This window comes from Xiphophorus hellerii, chromosome 9 (genome assembly GCF_003331165.1).
Source record: "Xiphophorus hellerii strain 12219 chromosome 9, Xiphophorus_hellerii-4.1, whole genome shotgun sequence".
NCBI lineage: Eukaryota > Metazoa > Chordata > Actinopteri > Cyprinodontiformes > Poeciliidae > Xiphophorus > Xiphophorus hellerii.
In genome coordinates this window covers 16,747,129-16,773,807 of record NC_045680.1, presented here as the reverse complement: position 1 = coordinate 16,773,807, position 26,679 = coordinate 16,747,129, and the positions used below count along the sequence as shown (strand labels likewise).

The window sequence follows — 26,679 nt, the reverse complement described above, 5'->3', positions numbered from 1 at the left end:
TTATTCTTTTATTCTCTATTACTGAAAACAGAAAAGCAGGAGTTATTACCATGACTCCCAATAACAACATAAGCAACTAGGGAAATATAGCACCTGTTAAAGTTAACAGTAGTTTCCAATTATCAGGATGAATATTGTATATTTTGGCTGTTCTGCTTATTACGGTTACCTGCAAGCCTTTTCATTTAGAAAGAGTTTTTTTTTTTTAACAAACCTTCTTTTCTTAATCCTAACCAAGTAGATTAAGCAACAAATAAAATTGTTAAACTCTACATGATACACAATTATAACTTCATTTTTTCAAAAATTCACATCTTAGGAAAGGACAAGAATATAAGGTAATGCTTTCCTCCTGAGGTTATAGAGTGCGCTGATTATAATATTTCTAACTCAGATTTAAGAATAAGGAGCATAACCTAAATTTAGTAATGCTAATTATCCTCCTCCTGTAATCTGTGTTACATCTCTGATTTCTAATTAGGGTTCTCAGGAGTTGATTTGACATGTTTAATGTGGGCCATGACACACTATCATAACACAGCATGCTTTAAAGAATAAAAAGATTATCGTAATTTCTTTCTGGGCAATTTTTTCCCGTAATGTCTAAAAGGGTCTCTTCTTTGGCGTTCTCTCTTTTTCGTTTGCCTGGCTGCCAAACGACGTTCCTGCCCAACTACTGTCACCGGGAGGATAAGGTTACCGGAGTCTCTCATTCAAGTGATGTGTGGTCAGTCGATCCAGTGTCCTACAGGTGTCTCACACAAGAAAACTGTTGAGTCACGCAAGAGATGCACACATATCGGGGAAAGTTTTTCAAGATTACAGGACCGCAGTTGTGTTCATAAGATGAACATTTGATAGGTGGGTAGGATAAATTAAAATCTCTGCCAGCTTCACATTTGTTGGCTTGGGTCATTTTTGTTAATCACATGACTTGCTCGCAATCCAAGACGAATTAAAACTCCTCCTGGAATAGTGAACAAGTGACTGATTTCTGTGTTATTAAAACAAGACTCTGTTGAATTGATTCTTTAATAAGGACCATATTGCATACTACTAGCTGCAAAGTTTGTATAGGCTCCCTAAGGACTTGCCAGGTATTGTTCCCCATTGCCTTTAAAGGTGTATTTTTGGCCCATGTTTGCATTAAGGTTCTCGCTTTGCGCCACGTTTTCTTGTCCGTCCCACAGCTTCGGCTAAAAGACAATTCCTAACATCCTGGAATGTCATAACACTTATTAAACACACAAACAAACCAACAAAACACTCAAGCAGAACTCACCATGCCATAAGTAATACCATTCAGCGCTCATGCTGTTATGTTTATTTTTTTTTGAGTCGACGGGAGATTTCAGATGCTTGGAGGAAGATAAAAGAGAGAATTCTTGAATGTTTGCTGCCATGTTTTCACCTTCTCAGCCCATTTATGCTCAGTCTGCACATAAAACAAGATATACTACAGAAATGTCCTTGAATTATATATTTAAAAAAACCCTCTGGTAGCTATCGAGTTTCTCTGCAATGTCTTTACATGGTCTCCAGGCTTGATCCCTTTTACGAGGTGGTAATCGGAGTCTTCTCGTTGTTCTGGACTCTTTTAAGTTTGACCCTTGCCTCCCCGTACGCTTGACACCCTGGTCATGCCACTGCAACAGGTGTCTCAGCACAGCTACAGAACCATGCACAGAGAGATAGACATGAGTTGAGTGGGTGGTGGAGGAGCTGATTTGTGCAGCAGTCGGCCAGCAAACTGTTCCTGTGGGATTGATCTCCGTGGAAGGATAATCTGGGTAATCCTATAACCGGCGCCGGTGGACTCCGCCTCCTTTTTGCTATGCGGTGCCGCACCCCCCTGGCATTACCAACTTGAAAACGGCTCCTCCTTCTCCACATGGAGCCTTTCCTTTCTACTCTCTCCTAGAAAGTGTGTGATTTGGGATCCGCTGAAGCACAATTTGTTTTTATTTTTTGTTTGTTTTAGGCATGTGGCACCCTGCCTCTTTACCTGCAACCGGAGGCAGCCCTAGGAGGGAAAGGGGTTGCGGTAACTGTGAGTAGCAGTAACTAGATTTTTTTTTTCTTGTTGTTTTGTGTTTGTACATCTTGAAATAAGTCCTTTCATTTTAATTTAAGTTGCATTTATCATGTCCCACTGTGGATTTTTTATTTATTTATTTTTTTATGGATCACTTTACTATTTGTCAGTGAGGATAATTTCCATTGTTGCAACTTAATTTTTTTAGTGTAAATGTACATAAGCCCACGTTTGTGCTTTTTAAACCATTGAATAATTCTAACCAGTTGTGACAGCTACAAGGCTTTGCTGTTTCCTGCTAGAATTGAGAGCTTGTGACTCACTTGAGGTCTCACATGTGTTCAGCAGGGATGTCACTCAACCTTAAAGGACGCTTCCAGCTCTTTTTGCCTTGTCCTTCACTATCTGTTTAACTCTCAACACTTGTCCCTTCCTATTAACCCCTTTCCATCGGGGTTTGCCTCTGCTGTCCGTCACCCTAGGTCCCTCTATCGGTGCATGAGCATCGCTGCTCATATTTCCTGAGATTGGGGCGGGATGTGCCCGAGTCGACTCACTGAGACGCGCTACACTGTTTATGAGCATGTGTGATTATATCTGTGAGTAGAGCAGATAACAGAGAGCTATTGTACTCTCAAGTGTCCTTTGAGAGGCGCATCACTCCAGCTAAAAGTGTAAACACAAGGGTGCTCAACGGAGTCTTGAGCGTTAAGTGTGTCCTTGTTGACTGCGGGAGGGCAGATTGTTCTGGCCTCATCTCTGCTGAGAGCACATCTGGACATTTGACAGAGCTTTAAATCCACATCATTCTGAAAGTTGAGGATTATGTTTGGCTTAAATGCACACTGTACCTGTTAGACACTGAAATATTTTCTGCAGTATTTTCCATTTTTACAATAAAAATACTTTACAGTTATTTTTCATATTTTTGATGTTTTGTTTATCTATCCAGTGGAAATTGAATCTGGAAAGGTTTATGTCTCCGTTGCCCTACACCATGTCAAGAGATTTCATTCATTCATTCATTCATTGTTTTTCTTTCATTAAATATGAGAGAAAGACATCTGACACGGGTAATACTTCATTCTGAGAGATCATAAGGAGTTTTCAGGTCAGAATAAAGTTATAGTTCCTCTAACAAGTACTTTGTCAGCAAGGTGCATTTCTTCACAGTGGGACACTACCAGAAAATCTTCAAAGGCAGACCGCGAACCATGTCACCTGACTTTCTTTCAATCCAAAGGATCAATGCTGAAATACCTGCTTGTGTTTGGAATCTCCTTCTTTCGGTCCTGATCCACATCTCATGATTATAGCTGATAGATAGACACTCGTGAATCAAGAGCTTTGCTTTCAGGCTCAGATGTTTCTCTTATTTATTTCGCAGTCACACCCAAACATTCAGACAAATCTTCTTAATTTCAGTCACTCTAACTAATGATGAAGCTTGAGACAGTATGAGATTTTCCCAGTACGACAGCCTTGAATAAAACATCACAGTATTTAAAGTTAAAACCAAACATTTTCATATCTTTCTTATTTTATTTTATTTTTTTGCATTCTGCAACTGCTGGTCAGAAGCAATCAAGGAAAGCCTGAAACATGAAAAAAGCCTTTAATTTTTAAAAATGCGACTCAGTACCAATAGCGGCATTATTTTGAACTCCAGAAAGTGATAACGTAAACATCTTAAATATGTATTCTTACTGTTGTTAACTTAAATGTTCCCAAAATTATTGACACTCGGTATTTCCTTTGCATTCACAATGCCTGATTAGCGTGGATGTTTTTGGTGTCGCTGTTCACGTGTCATGATTTTTATTTTTATTTTTTTACTTGCTGGCAGTATTTCATATGTCCAAACGAAGCACAACTAAATCTGCAGTTTTCTATGTTTCTGGCTGTCACTCTATTTAAGCTGATGACTGCAGGGATTATATCCTCTAAAACCGTAAGTATGTCTGATTTCAGCGTTTGTCTTAAAGCACATCTGTGCCTCAGTGCAGCATCACAGAGATTGTGTTGGTTGAACCTCTCAGTCTTATGGTTAAATTGTACTTCAGTCTAAGCTTATTTTTCATTGTACCTTACAAAGTAATTAGTGCATGTTTTACTGTCTAGGTTTTGATAAAATGAGACTTAAACTTCTTTGCATCATTGATCAACGCTTGTCTGCAGCTATTGTGTCTGTTGTTTATACCTGCTTCTCACTGGGTTTTTCACTGTAATAAAGGCAAATATTGTATTTTCCAGACCAGATTTGAAGTGCATTTAAATAAGCTTTGTGAGTCGTCTGTCACTGCATTTTCACTGTGTGTTCCATAGGAGCCTTTTATGCATGTTTACTTTTTTCTTCAATTATTCAGTGCAGCCATGATCTTTCTTCTAGCGCAGCTGCTTGGGTTGTCCAGCAGTCAGGCTGCCCTTATTCAAAGGCGCTGGGTCACAGCGTGAGCTTGTGTTCACCTTTCCATGGTCCTCCTGTGTAACAGGGGACGACTACTTCCAGGAACTAATTGGAGTTACCTCATCAGGCAGAGCCACGAGGGCAGATGCTTTGATTTGCACTGAGCCTTTTAGTACGGCTACTTGTTTGCTTTCCGGGACTGCTTGGTCAGCCTGTTCTCTGCTAGCTCTTTTTGTTTAAGCTTCAAACTTTTTTATCACTTGCAAAACAATATTTATCTTGTCCTTGTCTCAGCCCTGGCCTCACAATCGATATGCCGCTTCTGCTTCTGTGTAATGTGTCTCCCTCTGGAAGGTTTTAGTGCATGTGTTGACGCGAAATGTGTAGAAAAAAGCACAATATGAAATGTGCTTCATATAGATGCAATGAAATATTTATATTTATGTCAAATCTTAAATGTTGCTGAAACTCGGTGTAAGAATTAGGGTTATGGTGTAAGCGTATAAGAATATTTGTTTGAGTTCACCAGAGGGCACATTGTGGGGTCAGAGAAGTTCACCATCTCAATCTCTCGTGTTTTCACAGCTGTCTGACTTTATTGAAAAAAACAAATCACATTTCTTTATGTTCTCTGCATGGTAGGAAGCAAAAAGAGCTTCATCCCGTTAGAAAAGAAATCTGTCACTGACACAGGTGTCCTTAAGGCAAAATTAGACATTTTACTGTTGTATGCAACAACAGAAAACATCATCATTTTCTCTCCTCTTGGAAATATTTCCTGTCTTGAAAAAAACAAAACAGTCACAAACATGTTGTACATTACTTTTCTAACTGTAATTTCCATTGCTAGAATATTGGTACTTTTCTTCTTTAAATAAAACCTGCTAGGTTAATAACTCACTTTCGCCTTTTTGAGATGAGCCAATCAGGCGCATCATCAGATGACTTTTCTGTCCTTAGTCTGGATCCTAATAAACATGCATTATTATTAGGGATAGGAGTGAATAACAAGTGACATGCATATTTCAAAGATGTGACTGGACTCAACTTCCACAAAACGCTTTTCGGTAACTTGCATTTACCCATATCAGATGTGTTTTTCAGTACAGTAGCTTTAAGATTTGCATAACTTTTGGCCTGTCAACCAAAAGCATGTGTTTATTGTCCTTGTTTGAGTTTGGAAGAAATCAGATAATGGTTAAGGGAATTTGCTTTGCTTCATATGTACGGTAGTAATAATCTTGTATTTCAATAATGTTCTGATAGATTCAACATTACTTCCTCAGTCAAAGAATCCTCATCTCATGTTTAGTTTGTTGTTTTACATGTTTTGTAGTCAATAAAGATCAATCTAAATCAGGCCAGACGTCAAAGAAGAACAGAGTAGATTAACAAAATGTTTTTAGAAACACAAACAAAGAATAAGAGACTGAATACCAAAAATTTAAAACATAAAAAAAAAAAAATTACTGTACACTTACGAAAAAAATACTTGTCAAAAATGACTGGTCAGTGGATCTGCATTTGTTTTTCTTTCTGATACTTTTTTACTCCTAAAAACACATCTGTTTATAATAATATACATAGGCTCTAATCAGTTGACAATTTCACATTCCCACCAAAGAGGTTTGAAGTTTGTGTGGTGGTATGGACGGGAAGTGGGACAGATCCCTCCCCCATCCTTCCATCACACTCTACATCCGTCCATCTCACCAACCATTGCTTCCCTTCCTCTCTGGCTCTCTTCCACTCCTAGCCCCCCTTCCCTCCTCCCAGGGCCTCCCACCTTCTTGACAGCTGGCCTGCTGAGCTGCAGATACTTACTACGGGATAAGAGGATTTAGTGACACAATTGATCAAACATCAACCCCATTTAGGCAGAAAAATAAAATGAATGGTTGAAGTGTGGTATAGTTGTGTTGGCGGATGCAGAGGATTTTACAAAGTTGTAATCTATGCGCACACAGGCTGTGCATTTGAGCACAATGTGGATGGATTCTCAGGGAGGCTATTTCTTAATTACAAGCCCGCTCCGTGTAATGAGCTCCGCAGGCTATCCGTTTGATTACTTTAGGAAGTTCTCTGTTCTTTTGGCTGCAGCACTGTCAACTACAGACCCCCGTTTTTCAGACACTCACGTACACACAGTCACTAAATGCAGATACTTATAAGATATAAATTAAACAAACTGATGCACATGCTGAGGATTATTTATCTTTGTTAGGGCTAATCTCTCAGACTTTAGGACTTGTGCTCCTGTTCAAGCATAGATTTGCTGCTCCTCGCCCCCAACCTCCCTCCCAACTCTCCAGACAGGAGATATTATTAGTTTGGGGGCTATGGCCTTATTGAGTTACCACACAGTGGATCACTCCAGCCAGTATCAACCCAGTAATTAGCAGAGTGGGAGTTAAAGGGTTTATGGTCTATGATGTGTATCTAAACCTGGTGATTACCAGATTGGTGTAAGACTTAGTGGCCATTATCCAACATTATTATGTTAATGATTGGTGTCAAAGTAATTTTCTAACAGGAAACAAGATTATCTGATATTGTTTATCTAAAGTTTACAGAAGGTAATTATAAGTCTGCAGCATTCTCTGTTAAATTGATTAACAGTCTTAAACTTGTAGTTGACTAGTAGAAAAAACTAGCCTGTGTTTGTTGCATTTGCTGCTCAGAGCCACTGCGACTTATCGTAAAAGTCGCACATCTAGTCGTCAGATCGAACTGTCATTATTGGTTGCTGATTTTGTTTGTGAGTTGCATGCTCCTCTGCTAGAGTCGCTTCTGTGTGACGATAATGCTGCAGGTAGAAAATTCTCGTGAACTTGGTTCGGGAGTTTGGCAACAGGTGACCTTTGACTGGCGACGCCAGCGGTCAAAGGTGCCCTTCTCTGCTCTGTCTGTCTGTTTGCTCTCAGATAGATGCTGGAGCAGGGCAGATTTGTACACAAAGAAAGACAGGAAACTGTGTGGCTTGATTTTGTCTCAGGCTGTTTTTCATTGGATGCCTTTTTAATGTTCTGAAACTTCTTATAAAGACGCTTATTTTTGTAATTTTGTGTAATAGAGACCAATAATTTCTTAAACTGTGTAAAATGCTTGCAATTTTCTGTCAAGTTTTCATAAAATTACACATTTTTCATTTAAAATTGCTTGACTACTAACCTCTGACAAGATTTAAATCAATTTAGATTTAACATTCAACTTTCATGGTGATGATATACACCTGTACTTATGGAAGAGTCACAATGCAGGATATTTCAGGATAAGCCCTTTTGAGTGGCAGTGGGGAAATTTATGCTTCATTGGATGGCCTTGTTGGCCCTTCTTCCTCACACACTGTAATACATACACACCTTCACCTTTCGAAGCATGCTCACCTCTCCAGTCATTCCCTTTCGGGCATCCTGCCAGCTGGTCACCCATGTGTTTTGGTTCCTCTGGGTGTGTAGCTCATGACTGCTGGAAGGTTTGCGTTAGGAACCATGGTTTATGTGTATGAAGTGTGGCTCTTGTGTTGCAACGTACAGCAGTAGCAAACAGAAGCAAGTTCTTGCTGATATGTTTTGACAAGTATCTCATTGCTCAGTGTCTGAAAGCCATCGGCACAGTAAGTGGACATTTATAAATATGTCTAAGTGTGGTTCATCAGAGTTGGGAATCAGCTGAGAAAATAGTGAATAGGCAAAGGCATCATTGTGTTTCTCTTGGTGTGATAACTTTGAGGTAAAAATACAACTATTTCACACATTTCACACACATATTTACTGGCTCTCTGTAGAGGAAACGTACTGATAATAAACCAGCCACATCTAATCAGCCATTTGTAGTTTTAATAAGACTTTTAAATTAGAAGGAATGATGGGTGGCACTCTGACAGTCTATAAACAATAGGTCTTCATTTCTTTGTGACTGGAAATACTTCCAAACAAGTTTCTGGGTAAAATGAAGAGGAAAGGTCCACCTAAAATAGTCATAAAAAAGACTATTGTAAGATGTTTTTAGTGTATTTACTTTAAAAAATGCTGCTATATTTCTATGTATACTTTTTAGATGTGTTCTTTTAAGCTTTAAAAGTCATGCATTTAAATTTTTTACATGGTACAATAAGAGGCTGTTGTGTACAACTGTATCTGTTTTTGAACCTAGAGTTTAAACTCAGTTTACTGGTGAAAGTCTTTAAAATGCTTGACCTAAAGGAGGGTTGTTTCCTCTTTTCATTTGTGGACGTCTTCCTTTTTCTGTTAAATTAGTGACCTTCACACATCACTCAGACTTACTGATGAATATGACAAAAGGAGCCATTGTGCCTGGATTAGCAGGTGCAGAAATTAACAGTGAACTAATAGAATCACAGTATGTCACTTTTATTTTAGTTTTTGCTCAAAAATGTTTATGCCTTGAATTATTTCGCCATGCAAAATTGATTGTAGTGAGGTGTCCAAGATTTTAACAGCTCTGCATTTTTAGGTTCATTCAAGAGGCATGAGACTGTTATTGGGATATTATAAGCTATATATTTTTATTAGTGACAGCTCGTGTTCCTAATAATAAGTGTAACCATATGAGAAAAGTTCCCAGGACCTCCTTCACAAAGTGATCTTCTCTGAAAACTATCACCGCAGTTTTAGAGTTGCATTTTCTTATTTGAGACAAAGAAAGTTGATCAAACATTTATTCAGTAAAAAGAAATATACAATAATAAGAAACAGTTTTTTTTGTGTTTGCTAAATCACAGGTGCTTTCCCTCTCTTCCGTTTCTTCCGATATAAAAATAATGTTACACAAATGCCTATTTCTTAGACACTTCAACCCAGGAAAGACCAAAATATATGTCATTTAACCATTTAGGTAAGGTGGACATGTGGAGAGAATCACAAGTCAATGTGAAGACTGGAAAATGTTTTCTTGCTTATAGTTGCCGATATTTAGTCTGAGCAATAGTTAAAACAACTGGAACTGAGACAGATAGCCCTGTTCAAAACTTCAATATTTTCAATAACGTAAAGCAAAATTTTTAGCTTAGATTATATCACACACGCACACACACGCCCCCACACACCCCTACACACACACACACACATATATATATATATATATCTTTCATCTTTATGAGACTGTTACAATTGCTATGCTATGTTTTCCAAATGTTTGTTGTGACTGCTGCCCTTTTGTCATATTGTCTGCTTACCAGACAAGATGTTTGTGAACCCGAGGGGAGTCTGCCATGCACATAAAGCGAGAGGTCAGTGCACAGAATCAGACACAGTACATGCTGTACAGTGGTCACCTATTATGTAATCTTGTTGACTGGCTCCACATGCACTCCAAAGTGAGGGAACACTCCCACTATTGTTAAATTTTATTATTATATTTTTCTGTAAAATTTTACTTTAATGCTCAACATATTTCCTAGAACTCTTTTTCTTCCAGTCTTTTTCTGAGGTTAGAGGAAGAGACACTTCTGCATTTTTATCTACAAGGCATCATTGATTGTAGGGTTAGAGAAAGTGAGCAAGTAAAAAACGGGTGGAGGCCATAGTCTCAGTCCTAAACAGGAAGTTGTGCAATACCTGTAGCTCGGCAAACAGAGAGGGACTGAATGGCCAGCTGTGTTCATTAAGTGTCTGTACAAAAAACTATGCTGCATCCAGCCAGGGAGGCAGCAGGCAAACATTATGACACTCCTCACATTACTAGGACTTTCCGTTTCCTTTAAAACGATGTTATTGTCTGAAAAATAAAGTGGGAAAAAAACTGATGGGGCCTCTATTGCTGCCAGAGGTTAAGTATTGGGACAGGATTTCAAAATGTTTGCAAAATGACAAGCAATTTGTTTCATTGGTGGCTTTCAAAATGCTAAGAAACTGAAGTCACAACATTGGGAAACAAAACACACAAGAAAACATTGTCATTTTGAAAAAAGAACAGTTTTTAAGGGTTTTTTTTCTCAGAATTGGATAAATTAAAGTCATTTAGAGTTGAGTGTTTGGAACAACTGCTGCCTCTGGGCAACAAAAGCTTCTTGGAGTCTGTTTTTGTGCTTGCATTCCCTCCAGATCAAATAAAACAGCAAAAAAAGATGGAAAAAGAATATTAGCTTTCCAACTACCTAAAATTTATACAGGTAAGTAACTGCCAATGACTCAAGTCAAGGTCAGAAACCGTTTAAGTGTCAAGTTTAGTTAATATGATTCAAGGCACAGGCTGTTTCTCAAATGGGGCATTTTAAACATTTATAATAAAAAAGAAACTTACAGGTCTTGAACGGCACCTGGAGCAAGGACAAAAATAGCAGGCGTATAAACGGAAGGCTCAAGTACTGAACAATAAAAAATCAGCAACTTATACACTGAGAGCAGAGTAGTAAAGAGAGCCAGATAAACTAATCCAGGGAAATATGGTACAGCTGTGTCAAGGAGAATGCAGATGAGAGCAAACTGAACAAAGACTCAGGTTCTAGAAACCAAAAGGAGAAAATGCCTGACAATAATGTATAAGAAAATATATATTTATATATACAAGAAACATGTCTCCAGAATAAATTGGTAAATTAAACCCAAAGGAATGAACTACTGTGGCAACACCTTAACAATGTCAACAAACACAGAGAGATTACTTAAATATGGCAAGACCACAAGAAAATATTCAAGCATAAAAATCAAAACACCCAAGGAACATGACACATTGAATTCTTTAATTGTGGAAATTCCTTCTGCTTAACCTCTTAATAATAACACCTCTTATTCTCTAAGTAATTTTGTAAATAATTTATGACGTCAAGAACCAAAGGTCTTGTTTAGAACTGTAGATAATCTCATTGCGTATTGCTTGCTTTCCACAATGAAACACAGTGGATGGAGATCTAAGGAGTTGGAGTTTTCTTGCAAAGACCAAGTCTTTTTCTATGTCAGATAAGATCCTGCCTCACTTTTAGAACATTTGTTGTATTTTGACTCAGCATGCCTACTTGTAACAGTGCTGCAGAACAAAACAAAGATTGTCGCAGAATTCAAGTCCGAGATGCTGTGGATTGTGTTTTTTGCTATCACACTCCCACATCCTAACACACGAGACACGAGAATGTGACATTTAAATATGACCTTTGGCACTGCGCCCATTATCACACTGAGTGTGTGTGTGTGTCAGTGTGTTTGGTGGTAGAAGGCACTGACACAAAGGCAGCAGCTTATGCAGTCTGATCCAAATGTTTACATGCTTACAATAGACATGTCATTGTTCATCAGTAACATTTTGCTTTAGGCAACTCGGTTTTATTCATTTTTTTTTCTCTCTGAGTCAACAACATCAGCCTAGATAGTTGTTGCTGCATTTGGATAGCCTGTGGCCAGTGTGTAGTTTTGTGTGTGGTACACAGTCATACATATTTTACATGTAAATTGTTATTTGGTGAAAGTTGTGTGGCTCTCAGCTACGACACATGCATGAAATTACACTGTATGCCCTGTTAACCAGCTGACTGACAGCTTTTCTAAGTAGGTCATCTATGTAAATGCCAGCCTGTCAGTTTACATCAATGGATGGGCAAAGTCAGCGCCCTGCGACCGAAATCAGGTGGGCTTCAAATAGTATAGTCATGCACTGCGAACATTGATATCATAGAAACAAATGGCTTCTTTCGTTAACATGATCTCAGCTGACTTTAATCTCCCCCCCCCCCATACAACCACAATTCATTTGAAGATCTTTGTAGTTAATCACAGAATTTGCAGCGTTATCATGAAAGACTATGTGTGTTAATCATCTGTCTTGAGCTCGAACATTTAGTTCTTCCAGCTAATCACAGAAGTTGTTTAGAATACCTGAGTCAAATGGACATGTGGCACCCTGCACATTTGTCGGCACATATGATAAAGATGTGTAAACAGCCCTAAAATGAATTAATCCTTTATTACATAGTGTTACATTAATTTACAGATAAACTTGGAAATAGCTATGTAAGTGTCTGGGAATATATTAGGTATGAACAAACCTGACAACCATTCTCAATTAAATGATGTCAGCATTTAGCCTCATTACACTAATGTAAGCAACTTTATTGTAAATGTGTTATTTGAGTGTGAAATATTTAATTAAGACACTTAATGTGAAGATTTTTTAGAAATTTGAAAATTTTTTTATTGTGGTTATTACACAGTATTCTTTGGTAGATTGGTAATGTTTTCACATTAACAATCTGAAATATTATGTGACTGTAATAAAATTGTATGTATTTTAAAACTTTTGTGTGGACGTTTTTGTCAGGGTTACCAATAATAATATTTAGGTGTCAAATTGTGACCCAGAAAAAACTTAACATAACTGGACCTAGAATGTTGAAATGAGATGAGATGAGCTAATTCACATGGTAGTCTGCTGATTGACTAATGTTTATACTAACATTTAGCAATATTAATTATTTTTTAAGGTTTATTGTCTTCATATTCAAAAAGTACAGCTTTGTCAAATGACATATTGATTTTGAGCCCCAGTATGTACGTCCCAATCGCCATGGCAACATAACGATGGCAGGAGACAGCATGGAAACATTTTTTAGTAGGATAACATATTTAAAGTTTTATGTCAATTATATATATCATCCAATTGAACAGGCTTAGTTTAGAAATGACATTGTGTAATAATAAAGAAATTATCAGAGCAATTTTCAGTAATATAATTATAAAGACTTATTTTTGATGATATCATTAAGCCCTGTATTAATGTAATCACTTTAAGATTTTCTTTGAAAATCTGTCTGTAGGTTAATGTGTGTTCTGGTGTCAAACTACTTGAGGGTCGGCGTCCCGCAGCTTTTAGATGTGTCTTTGTGTCAACATGCCTGAACCACATAATTAGGTCATTTTCGGGACTCTTGAGTGCATAAGGAGGTAATTCAGTCCTTTGATTCAGGTATGTTAATTGAATTGAAAGTTGTAGGACCCCTGCTCTTGAGGACTGGAGTGTTTGTTCTGTAATTGCGTTGCTCATGGTGGCAGCAAGTTGGAGTAGCTTTGTTATGTTAGTTTGAATTTATTTTCTTTGTAGACTTTTGTTTATAATTTTTTTGGTAGAGGTGTTGATCTTTTGGACATAGTCCTTCTGGTTTTAGATGCTAATTTTTATTTTTATTTTTTAAACTTCTGACAGTTGTTTTGATGTGTAACCATGGGAACAAGGTACTGTTTTCACAACTGGGATCAGTGTTTTTAGTATCTTTCAGCTTATTGTTTTGGTTGTAAGTCTGTTAAATCTTTTCCTTTTAAAGACTATCATAAACCTGCAGAAAGCCAACTGTTCGTCCAGATGACAGATAAGCTGGTGGATCGTTTAGGAGCTCAGAAGAAAGATATTTTCCTCATGAGTCGGCGGAAACCTTAATGGGTTATAAACTATGTGTAAATATTAGACTTTGATTCATCATTTGGAAGGAAACTGGAGTCTGATTGAGTTATGATTAACACAGTGCATCTAGTTCAATAAGTAATTCATGAGGTCAAAGTTTGTAGAGTTAAGTAGGTTGCTCAGTCACTCACTACACTTCTATCTTATCCAGACTCGGCAGGGCCAATGAGTGCAGGCCACGGTCATCCCCCTTCCATGGCTGGCATGGTGGGACATCCCTCAGTCATCAGCACCTCCAGGCCCCTACCGTCCCCCATGTCCACCCTGGGCTCGCCAATGAACGGCCTGGCATCGCCTTATCCCGTCATCACGTCGTCTCTGGGATCACCCTCCGTACCCCTCCAGTCTACTCCCAACATGAACTTTGGACCAATCAGCAGTCCACAGGTGAGAAATGAATGGGTGTAAGCAAGAGACTGAAATGTTTCAAAAAGTAGCATATATATTTTTGAAAGGTTCTATGTGGTTTGTTTTTCTGCCCTTTAAACTGTTTAAAGTTGCCCTTGCTGCTTGACAACATTTTGAGTCTGAAAACAAAGCACTTAGAGAACTTAATGTGCTTAACTCTTGATCATGTGTCTTTCATTTGTGGAATATCTTACAGCAGATCAGAGGCTGATATATGGGTCTCTCCACTAGCTCTCTCAGGCACTCCTCTTTCTCCTTAACCTTTCTGTTGACCTTTAAACTTCTTGCCCTAAAGGTCATCTCTGAGTTGTGAAGTACTGCTGTGATGCAGAGTGGCAGTCCCTCCTTACCTGCAGAGAAAAACCTGACACTCAGCATTACACTTCATACATATTTTCATATTAGAAGAAGTAATTTAGATAGTCAAGTCTGCCTTACAAAACATATATATACTGCATAAACTTTCATATTTTTTTATGTTAGAATCAGAAACTTTACTGTAGAACCATCCTTTTGTGCAATTACAACAGCAAAATAATTGGAAGTGAACAGGACTGAACTATGCAAAGTAGCTCAGATCAGACGGTGGACATTTGGTCTCAACTTCAAATACGCCATTCCAGTAACATATGTTTTAATCTAAAACATAATTTAAATCTGGCTGTATGTTTAGAGTCATTGTCCTGCTGAAAGGTAAACCTTTGCCCCAGTTTTTAATACTTTTGCAGCTCCCTGCTGCCTTTCTTATAGGATTCTGCCCCATCCAGCTTTCCATCAACTCTGACCTTCTGTGACTAACAGCATCCCAACAGCATGATGCTACTTTACCGTGTTTCATGTTGGGGATTGTTTAGTGTTAGTTTTCTGCCTTAGGAAGCCTTTTTTATGCAGGCCAAAAGATTCAGTTTGGACTCATCTGACCAGAACATATTTTTTTTCCATGTTTGCAGTATCCTCTATACATGCAAACTTGACCTATGACTTTCTTGTCATTTATTCGTTAAGGCGAGAACTCCGGAGGCGTCACTCAACGTCTGCATTTGTACAGAGATTATGAAACACAGATTCAGTCTGGAACGAAGTTAAAGCAGGCTGAATACAAATGAATGTCATACTTTTCTGAATTCTTTTAGTTAAATCCATCATTTTCTTTCCTCTTTATTGTTTGTACTACTTTGTGTTGGTCAGTCACATTCCCGTTGAAATATATGACAATTAGGGGTTTGTAAAATCAAAACCTTTGAAAAACTTAAAGGTGTGTCAATACTTTTGCAAGGCATTGTAACTGTGTGGCACAAGGGGTCACTTAAAAAGGACAGCAAATGGAAGTGTCTGTTTTATGTGATCTTGATGAAATGAATGAAGTACAGCCTCCTAAGGAATCAGCTGTGAATACACATGATCACATGGCAGTGGCTGAACTGATGCCCATGCTGCAGGGAGCAGCAATCAGCGTTATAAATTACTTCAGTCGTGGTATGAATCCAGCCTACAGCGACAGTCTGGGTAGATGTGGTGTTTGATGGCACAGTTTCTTTTTCCTCTGTTTGAAAAATGGAAAGGTGCAAGCATGCTCATACTGTCAGGTCACTTTATGCATTTTTTGCAAAGGCACAGGCAAAAACTAAGTATTGGTATGGAAGTGCATAACCTCAGATAACCCCATCTCTATTCTGGTTTTAATATTGCTCATAGAGGATGTTAAAAGTTTTCATGAATCATTTCTTCTTTATAGAGGGGTCACTGCTGATATGGACATTTTTTTACAGAACATACTAGTTACTGGCGCTTAAAATCCTTAACTGGCTTTAATTTTTAAGGATGTGTTGGTTCCATGTTTATTTGTATTTAAGAGTGCAACAGATGGTTGATTTCATTAACAATTCAGGTCGATAATTTTCTAAATTAACTCATCAATCACTAGTTCTTTCTAGGCAAACACTGTCAAAGATAAATTTATCTATTGACATCAACAGTGTTTTGGGTCAGAATCAATTGACATGGATGTTCTTTTTATTTTAAGCTTCCAGTTGTTTAGCTCAGGTCTCAGTAATCTTTAAAACCTGAAGAACCAATATTGGAGCTGCATGTTGCAGACTCCTCATCCTGCTGATCCCCTCTGTTTTTCTGAGTTGAAACATAATACTGATAGCAAAACAATCATTTTCAAAAACCAGAATGGTGTGCAAAACTTTGCTGTTATTGTAGATTTTTTTTTTAAAATCTACAGTGTCAAAATCAAAAGCTTAAACATACACAAATATTTGGCTATAGCAAGACACAGAGTAACCACATTTCCTGTATGAATTCAGGCACAATCTCAAGTCTCTTCTTGTAAGAATTGGTAGAGGTCATTTGATCTGAATGGCTACCCAGCAATGACCCAGGTTTTGGGCCACACTGGTTAAAAAGGATTGAGGTCTGAGTCATTCCAGAAGGCTAATGCTGTCCTGCTTGACACAATGCAAAACATGTTGTGATGTTTATTTAACATCCTTGTCCAGTTAGAACCCCAAGATGTGTCCCAAATTCATCTGGCTCATCATTTGTGGTGAAGTTGATGAATTTGGAAGCAATCCCCCTTCTTCATTATTCCAATTAAGTTGTACAATACAGGCTTAAAATCTCCAGCGTGCCTCATCCAAACATTTCTTGCCTCTGGATCGAAATAATAATGTTCATATCATTTGACCATAAAATCTTGATCTTGCCCGTGTGTGTAGCTTCGAAACCTGCTTTTTCATAAGCAGTGATGGTGAAGTTCCAGCAGCTTTGCAGCATATTGACAATTTCTTGGTTGTGATCTAATCCTCTTCCTTTCCTCTGAGGGTGGCAGATCGGGTCAGATGGTTAAAACTCTAACACACTGGTAAATCTTTACCAGTAAACCAAGTAACCTAAATTAGCCATACTAATTCTGATGAGAGCAAATATTTCCACAGAAAATGTGAAATTTCTTTCCAACTTGGTTGAAATTGGTTTAAATTGCTTTATCTTCTTGTCAAAATGGTTACGACTCCTGTACATTTCTCAGACTTTGAAAGTGCTTGATTTGCAGATCATAATGGAGTCTGCCCCCTTTAAAGCCCATATAAACCTAGCCTAAATGAAGCAATGTGCTCTTGTTTTGAGTAAAGAATATATGATCCATCAATAATCCATACTAAAAGCTTGTAGTCCTTATCTACAGTGGTTTACTGTTTTTTTAAAGCAGCATCCTGTCTGTACAACACCGCTGAAAAGGTTTACTTTTTTTAGTCTTTGTGATATTAATTATTTGTGACAACACCATTGCATGCTAAAGAAGAATCGCTGTTCACCACTGACTCACCGATGAGCGAGTATGGAGGAGCTGATGTTTCATTTAAGTATGACTATCTGCCTCTGGGCCACCCGCACTGAGAGAGGGTGACAGATGCATGGAAAACCAGTTCTCTCTGAGACCATAAGGGAAAACTAACATGAAGGAAAACCTCTGGTAACCTTTAGAGGTCTGAAATACCCAGGCCAGGTCGGCCATCAGAGGACCTGCAGAGTGCATGTTGTAAATAAGTGATAGGAAGAGCTAGAGGTGACTTTGGGGGGATTATCCATATGTCATTCTCAGCTAAATATATAGGTCAGAGGCATGCCTCTCTCCAGTTGTTTTGCAGATGTTTGCAAGTTAAAAAACATGAGCATGGGAGACAAATGTGCATTCTGCAGGGTTGTTGCCGACGGCCCAAGGTCAAAGGGCAGGATGTTGATAGAAGGCTGAAAAAATGCAGGAGTCAAAAGCTTCCACTGTCTTGAGAGTGATTGTGTAAAAACTTCAATTTCTCATGGATTGATATCCTTGTTAACCTTGTTGAAGTTTAAGTTTGTTATTGCACACCATGATGTGAGAGCCTGGAGCCAGACTTGTCACTGACAGTGCTGCGACAAAATTATCTGCCCCTTTACAGATGTGTTTTTGCTTTTAATAGTAACAGATCACAAAACAACATTTATTGTCAGACAAAGATAACCTGAGTATATACAAAAAGAAGTTAAACAAAATGATGAAATACGCCTGGAAAATTCTGTATTTTTAAAACATATACTGCCGTTTTTTTCCCACAATCAAGTAACTATGTTACCTTAAATTGTTGTAAAAACAGCTCAAAAGAAAGTGGTGCTCACTGGAGCTGCAGCTCGGATATGGCCTGCAGCTCCAAGGGAGAGTTTTGGGTAAATACGGGCCACATTGTAGTAGCTGGCATTAAGGCACCCACAAATGGCTTTGGTTTTGCTTTTATAGTTTTGCATAATGCCTTGATGATTTATCACCAAAGAAGCAATGTCAACATCTCAAGCACTGCAGGCCTCAACCGCCTCATCTATGGTCTGGGTACATGATTCAACAATAAAAAAGTGACGGGGTAAAAATGACTTCCATTGGAGAGTTTCAGGGTGAAAATCACCAACATGAGACTTTAAAAAAATCTATGCTCTAGCAAACAAAAGTAAAACATTTTGGACATCTGACATATTTGGCATAGAAATGCATTTCTGAATGCAATGAAAACTATGAAATCAGGTTGCTAACAGAAAATCCTGAAGGAAACTGTTGTTGTGATCTTAAGGATACACACACTTGGGCCATTCAGTAGAAAATGAACTAGCTCAAAAAGAAAACCTTGAAACTACCAAGTCAAAGTCTATACTTAATGCTGGTAGATGTTGGACCTTAAACAGGCTGTTTGTTCTTGAAATCCCTCTGATGTGGTGGAAAAACCCCCCGTTCCACAAAGAATTGACTGAAAATCTACTAAAGACTTGTTGGCAGTACTGTAAACAGGAGTTGAGTAGCACAACCAGTTGTTCAATTTAAAAGGAAATATGTTTCACACATAGCTTTAGAATGGTGTGGGTAATTTTATGTCCCTTAATATTTTAGCTTATCATTTGCAATCTGCATTGTGTAGTTATACAGGTTGTTTTGTTGGTTTTATCAAGCATTTGTTCAATAATCTGAAACCAGCAAGTGTAGCTAAAAGCAGAAACCAAAGAAATCTGTCAGGCAGAAAATATTTTTATTTTACAGAAATGTACATCAATTAAAATGTGAATATTTGGGAAACTAGTGAAGACCATTTCTGACTGTAGTGTACACAGTATATGTAAATAGCTTTAAAAAGGAAATTCTGTCTGAGTGCCCTCTGCTGTTGTTTTTGAGTACTGCAGCACCCATGTGTATTCCCCTCTCCTACGCCTCCTTCAAGTACACACGCTAAAAAAAAAACAAAAAAAAACTTGTATGACAAGTCTCAGAAAGCGGATTCAGCCCCTCCCTCTGACCAAGCATGTGATCGTTTGCTGAGACACTTTCACAATAAAGTGTGTGGGTGGGGAAAGGGAAAAAAAAAGTGATCTAGCAGAAGGCAGAAAAAAAAACAGAAAGGGGAAGGGAGATACTGTCATGAGACTGCTGAACTCCTTTCGCTTCCTCTGTACTTCCTCCCTTGCTCTGTTTTGCTCAGCTCCAGCCTCACAACTCTTTGTTTTATCCTCTGTCTTCCTGCCATCCTCAGATGAACTCAATGAACAATGTTAGCAGTTCGGAGGACATCAAGCCTCCACCGGGCCTGCAGTCTCTGGGAAACATCAACTACCAATGTACGAGCCCGGGGGGGATGTCAAAGCACATCTGTGCTATCTGCGGGGATCGCTCTTCAGGTAACATTTGAGGGTGAACCAAGCATTGCCAAGAATGCTCTCAAGTTTTGTTCTGTTTTTCTCCAGCTGTAATTATCTAGACCTTGAGATGTTCTCCCAAAAAAGATTTACAGATTTTGTGGTTTCGGAGCAGGTTTGACGGGTTGGATTTATGTCACACAGGAAAGCACTATGGTGTGTACAGCTGCGAAGGCTGCAAAGGCTTTTTCAAGCGCACGGTCCGTAAAGATCTCACCTACACGTGTCGAGACAACAAAGAGTGCCTGATAGACAAGCGCCAGCGGAACCGCTGCCAGTACTGCCGCTATCAGAAGTGCCTTGCCATGGGCATGAAGAGAGAAGGTGAGCCTGTGTAATCTTTTTAATTCACACTAAACAGGTTTTGCTTTTACAATTCTGATCATTTGTGAGTCTTATTTTCTGTTTGAACACATAAACAGGTTCAAACAGCAGGTGTGGATGATATCTGATTATTGATTTGAAGCTTTTCTTTTATCCTAGGTAAACCAACCGATCTTCAGTTTTAAACAATTATGGAAATGATATATGTTATTAGAAACAACATAAAGCAGATTAAGTGGGTTTTTAGTGGCTCTATATGGATTTGATATAATCTCTTACTTGAAGTTGTCAAGGTTTAACTAAGACAAGTCCATACTTCACAATTTTAATTGTTGGAGGTCCAACTACAGAGCCTTTTAAAAGGGTTCTGTTAAAACAGGAGTTTTTTTAAATGAGCCTATAGTACATCATTTCCTAACTTTAACATGAACTATGGCCTATATCCTGTGTTATTACCTATTTTTTTAAATAACTTGACTATTATTCTGTTGATCCTTAAACAAAAATGTTGTTTGACCACATCATGATTCAGTTCCACAATTCAGTCTTCTTGAGCTCACACACTTTATCAGTTATAGTAAATTTGTTGAAATATGCTGAAGTTCAGCTGTCCTGATCCCAAAGTCATACATATAGTCAAATTACTATAGATCAACTTACACCCAAAACTTTTAAACGTTTGCTGAAAAGCCAAAGATGAAGAAGGATTGTATGTATTCAAATCAATAAAAAAATAGCATTTTCATCATTGGAATAGCTTTGAAATTGCCAAGACAGAATCAAGAACTAAATCTGACAGCAAATCTGTAGGGCCACCATAACAGAGCTGTGGACAGGAGATGTTCTCACAATCTGACAGATCTGAATGAAGTCTCCAAGGCAGAGTGGTCAAATATTAACACTTCAGGATGTGGGATGCTGATAAATTCCCTCCAAAGTAGACTAGGTGCTTAAAAATAAATTAGTAGATGCTTCAACAAAGTGTAAAAGTCATGTTCAGTAAACTAGAATATGCGTTATTATGAGGCCAGTTTGTCTGATTCAAAGTACCGTCAGGCATTCAACACACTTTTTCATAAGCTCACATATCTGTATTAAAAAGCTTGAACTTAAATGGATGTTTTGTGTGTGTCCATGTTTGGGTGTGGGCGTGTGTGCAGCCGTGCAGGAAGAGAGGCAGCGCGGGAAGGAGCGCGGCGAGAACGAGGTGGAATCCACCAGCAGTTTCAACGACGACATGCCGGTGGAAAAGATCCTGGATGCTGAGCTGGCTGTGGAGCCCAAAACGGAGACGTACAGCGACGGCAGCCCCGGAAACTCGGTAAGGATCTAAGTCACACAGATAGTTGCCTTTTGTTATGAGACTAATTAATACAAAGCTCCTATTTCCATAATATGTGCTGTATCCATCTAATGGGATGAATAAACTGAGGAGGAAGCGACATGTATTGCAGATTATGAAGCTAAACAAAAAGAACCCGACCAGTCCAAGTAGAAATGAGTTTAGAAGGGAATCTATTAACACTGATAAAGGATTGTTGATGAGTTAATCAAAGGTTAGTCAGGTTAAGCAGCTTGAGAGACTAAATCCAATTTAGACTTACGGATGTTATAATCTTTACTCCGAAGTCAGATTCAAATATCTTACAGAAAAAAAAGTCAAATGCATTGATGCTTTGGAGGATATCACTTCCCATTTTGTACACTTAGAGAAAAATTATGTTGATCAGTCTTTGCAAAGTAACTTAAACTCGGTCACACTGAATAAAGAGATTCTTTGCAGATCTAGCTGCATATCGATGGCTGTTTCCCAGCTGGAAGGTTAAACGTGTTTGAAAAGCTTGGAATATGGGATTATAACCTAACCCTGTTTAAAACTTCTCCACAACTTTTTCCTCGACCCGTCTGCCCTGCGTACATTTTTTAAACTATTTGGCCTTTTCCTTCCATTTTTAAATAGGTGCTGTTTGTGTTTAATCATCACGTAAACTGTTACAGATCATAGTTGAACCGAGGCAAAATGTAAAAAAAAACAAAAAAAACAACAAGATGTGGATACTTTTACAAGGCACTGTTTTATTAAAAATTATTATGGAAAGTTTCTTTTCAAATTAAAGACTATTTCAAGAGTCTCGAGTCATGAAAGGAAACTGCTGGTTTACAAAGTAACTAAACATAGCTACAGCCGCACCTGCTCACTGACTATAGTCACTGTGACTTTATGAGTCACACTGCAGGAGCTCACAAGTTAAGGTATTAACTGCATTGTGTGGGCCTCCTTCCTCCATGTTTCTCTCCAGACCAACGACCCCGTCACTAATATCTGTCAGGCAGCAGACAAGCAGCTCTTCACCTTGGTGGAATGGGCCAAAAGGATCCCACACTTCTCTGAGCTCCCTCTGGACGACCAGGTCATCCTGCTTCGAGCAGGTACGCACACTTATTCAGCCTCAGCTGCACAGAAAAATAAACACGTGAAACCAGTCAAAACATTTTAAAAAGACACACACGCCTACGCACTCGACACATTTTTGACACCTGGTTTTATAGAGCAGTGAAACCAAATATAACTGGAATATTTGCTAAGTCCCACTAGTTCAGTTTGCAGTGTCAGCTACACTGACCCCTACTGGCGGGAGAGCTTGCACACATGCCATGAATAAAGGGAGTCACAGAAAAGAAATAAGAAAAAAGCAACCAATCTTGCTAAAAATGTAATGCATAATATGGTCAATATGTCTTTATTTATATTTATTTTTTTGTCCAGGTTGGAATGAGCTGCTCATTGCCTCTTTCTCGCATCGCTCAGTCACAGTTAAAGATGGCATCCTGTTGGCTACAGGTCTACACGTGCACAGAAGTAGCGCCCACAGTGCAGGAGTGGGATCCATCTTCGACAGGTAAGAGACCCTCAGAAAGTACTTCAGAAATAAGGGTAAATTATTTTGCGCTAAAAAGTCCAAAATGTTCTAAAGACTTTAGAAAATCATTTGAAATTTCAGTCTGGAAACATATGGAAATTGAAAATCTGTCAAAACCCTGTGGAGGCTTTTCTAGCTTAAAATGTTTATATCGAAGATGCAAACTCCAAAGAGTCTCACAGGAATGGTCAAAGACTATTCAGTTAAAATTTACGTTGTGTGTTTTTATGGAACACTCGTTTTAAAAGACATGTTTGTCCTGATAACATAAAAATCTTTGACTGCAGAGTCCTCACAGAGTTGGTATCCAAAATGAAAGACATGCAGATGGATAAGACAGAGCTGGGCTGCCTGCGAGCCATCGTTCTATTTAACCCAGGTCAGTATGGGCAGGACTCGAATACCGCGGCATGTTGCACCTTTCAGTACTGCACTGGACATATGCATATGTTGGATTGTGTGTTTTAGATGCAAAAGGTTTGTCAAACCCATCAGAGGTGGAGGCGCTAAGAGAAAAAGTCTACGCTTCATTGGAGTCGTATACAAAACAGAAGTACCCCGACCAGCCAGGCAGGTGGGAAATGTTACACTCACACTGTAGTCGGAGGGTTGCAGTTATTGCACTGTGCATATTATAATCAGAAGACATGAAATGTTTCAGCCAGTTAAATAGAAGCCATCAGGAGGACGGCATACCCACTTTCCAGTTGATGGTTTTATATTATGAATGCATTTAACTGTAAAGTAAAGTGTAAGACATTAGATATTTTTTGAGAACGTTGTTTTAAACAGTATTTACACTATCTCTTCTATATTTTACTATGTTACAGCCACAGACTTTATTTCATCGTATTGGAGTTTAATGTCATCGATCACTGTAAAATAGTTTGTGGTAATAGCACCTTTTAAACAATTTTAACAATATTTGTGCTTGAATGTAGCCTCCCTCGATGGGTTCTGCGCAAAACCTATTGGTATATCTCAAACAGCTTTTTGCCTGAAGAGCAGGATTTTTTCCTCATTACCACTTAGGTGACGTCTTAAGATAATTTTTTTTAACTAGATTTTTATTTTTTTATTTTTTTTATCATTTGCAGGTTCGCCAAACTGCTCCTGCGCCTGCCAGCTCTGCGCTCCATCGGTCTCAAGTGTTTGGAGCATCTGTTCTTCTTTAAACTAATCGGGGACACGCCCATTGACACTTTCCTGATGGAGATGCTGGAGGCTCCGCATCAGATCACATGACACCAGTCCTCCACTCCCCTTCCCTGTAAATACCCCCAACTTGTGAGCGATGTGAAGATGGATGGAAAAAAAAAAGAGACTTGATCGAAACTGTTAAACTGTTTTCTACCAAGTAAAGCAATGTGATTAAAATAACAGTGATATTTTCCAGTTGTTTGGATGAGTATCCTATATGCACACAGATTCTGATAGATTTGGTAGCAGATTTTGTAAATAGATGATTTGTTGTATTTGTTTTAAAAGCACCCAATGCAAATTACAGAGGAATAATTTTATTCTAAGAGAGAGAACAACAAAAAAACAACAACAAAAAAACATTTCATAAAAGAACACGTTTAAAGCTTCTTACAGAATAAAGTTATTTAAAATGTGAGTAAAATGTGTTGTTCATTCTGTAGTTTTTTTTACTCAGATTCCCGAGTGAAAAGAGAAAAACTGAATCTGGTTACACCTTTACGTTTCCAGGCTTCGTCCACGAGAGGGCGCCAATAAAGTGCCTCACAGTATTTGGGACGTGTGTGGGGGTGTGTGTGTGTGGATCTTTTCTAGCGTCGTGGTTCAGCTGCAGAACTTCAAAGGACAGTTAGAGACAGTTTTTATTATTACTGTTTTTCTTGGCATTCTGTCTTTCAGTAATTTTGAATGGCAAATTTAAATAAATTGATATAATCAATACCCACGTTTTTTTTACATAAAATATTAGAAGATTATGATGCTGATTATAAAGGGTTCCAAAACGTGCAACACAATTCACTCTTACTCCAATGGCTGCATTTAATTATGCATAACTCGTTCAGTCCCCTCCAATGGCCTATTGGAACATTTTCTCAGCTGATTGAGTCCAGCCTCGCCAAAACAATCAATTAAAACGCTTTCATGTTAGTTTGCAATAGCGCATGAACTTCAGATCTCCCATTATCTGCCACACACCTACAGATGTAGACAGCTTTATTGCCACCCCAAGTGGAACTGTAAATATAATTCATCTCACACTGAAAATCTTGAAATATCCAAGCTTTATTGAGTAGAAATAATAGATTTTGTATACAATATTGTATACAATACAATGTATTTTAAAGCGCACACATATGCTATAAAATATGCTTTAAAATACATGTAACTGATCCATTTTCTGTACTTTACATCTTACATCACATTTTCTAGGAACCCTTATTTGTTTTTTGTTTTTTTATTATTATTATTATGACATTTTCCCTGGGGTGTAAATACTGTATGACATGACAAAACAACCTATTTCACCGAGGATGGATGGGACCACAATTATTCTCACGATCAAGAACAGGGGTGAGAATTGTGAGGGAGGCGCAACCATGTCCAGTATTTATAGTTAAAGAACTGCAGCATGCCCCCAGTTCTCTTCAATCTCCAGTAGATTATCTAAGTGCCAAATTCAATTTTGGAAGTGTTATCAGAAAAAGAAAGATTTTCTCTTCTACTGTCACAAAAGTAAACATAGAGTTTGCTGATTTTTTTTTTGGAAACTGGTCCTTTATTTTGTTTTTATCAGCCGACCAATGTTGAGGGTCTCTTTCTCTTTCAAAGGCTGTGGAGAATTTATTTAGACTGCAGGACATTATAAACTCTTCAAAATAATACAAGGGTCTTGAAATAAATTCTGGTGGACAAAGACCAAGAACTGATCATTAATGGATCTTTCAGTAGGTTAATAAGTCCTCCAAAGATGTCCAGGTCAACGTAGAATGACATAAAGATGTCATAACTTGAAGAAATGTCTTCGTTCATCCAAAAATATGACCCTAAATTTTAAAACAACTAGATTGTTTCTATAATAACTTCACCAAACTTTTACATGTTGGTATAACATAAACAAGAATTAATGGAACGAGTGCCTCACTGTTGAGGGATTGTTAGAAATGATCATTTTTAAACAGTTGCGTATAGGATATTTAAAGACAGAGGGAGATTTAAAGAGAACTTTTTACTCTTAAGGTATCTTTGAAAAAGTTTGTACTTTGATTGCAATATAGATGCACGAAAACAGTTTACCACCCAGTTCAGATGTGGCTGGAGTCACATATCATGATTTCTACCTTATCATTTTAACATTGTCACTAATCATTGACTGTCCTTTCCTAAAACAGAAAATATATATAGCTGCACTGCAACTTGTGGATGTGCCATCTTCAGAGACAGAGAGACCAAAACAAAATCAAGTAATATTCCGTTAAGGAACT

General features: G+C 38.2%; 1 protein-coding gene across 3 annotated transcripts in view; it reads left to right on the top strand.

Moving 5' to 3' along the window:
• The window catches only part of rxrgb (retinoid X receptor, gamma b), a 29,492-nt gene extending 4,512 nt beyond the window's left edge, over positions 1-24,980 (top strand). The window contains exons 2-11 of one of the 3 annotated variants that reach the window (XM_032572898.1): positions 1,982-2,050; positions 14,002-14,237; positions 19,811-19,955; positions 20,118-20,297; positions 21,440-21,618; positions 22,598-22,727; positions 23,065-23,197; positions 23,506-23,597; positions 23,687-23,792; positions 24,316-24,980. In XM_032572898.1, the coding sequence (XP_032428789.1) occupies positions 1,982-2,050; positions 14,002-14,237; positions 19,811-19,955; positions 20,118-20,297; positions 21,440-21,618; positions 22,598-22,727; positions 23,065-23,197; positions 23,506-23,597; positions 23,687-23,792; positions 24,316-24,463 (1,418 nt within the window). In that variant the 3' untranslated portion in view covers positions 24,464-24,980. The remainder of the gene's footprint in view (positions 1-1,981; positions 2,051-14,001; positions 14,238-19,810; positions 19,956-20,117; positions 20,298-21,439; positions 21,619-22,597; positions 22,728-23,064; positions 23,198-23,505; positions 23,598-23,686; positions 23,793-24,315) is intronic. The other 2 variants (XM_032572899.1, XM_032572900.1) reach the window with 2 other exon arrangements.
• Positions 24,981-26,679: the final 1,699 nt, after the last annotated feature.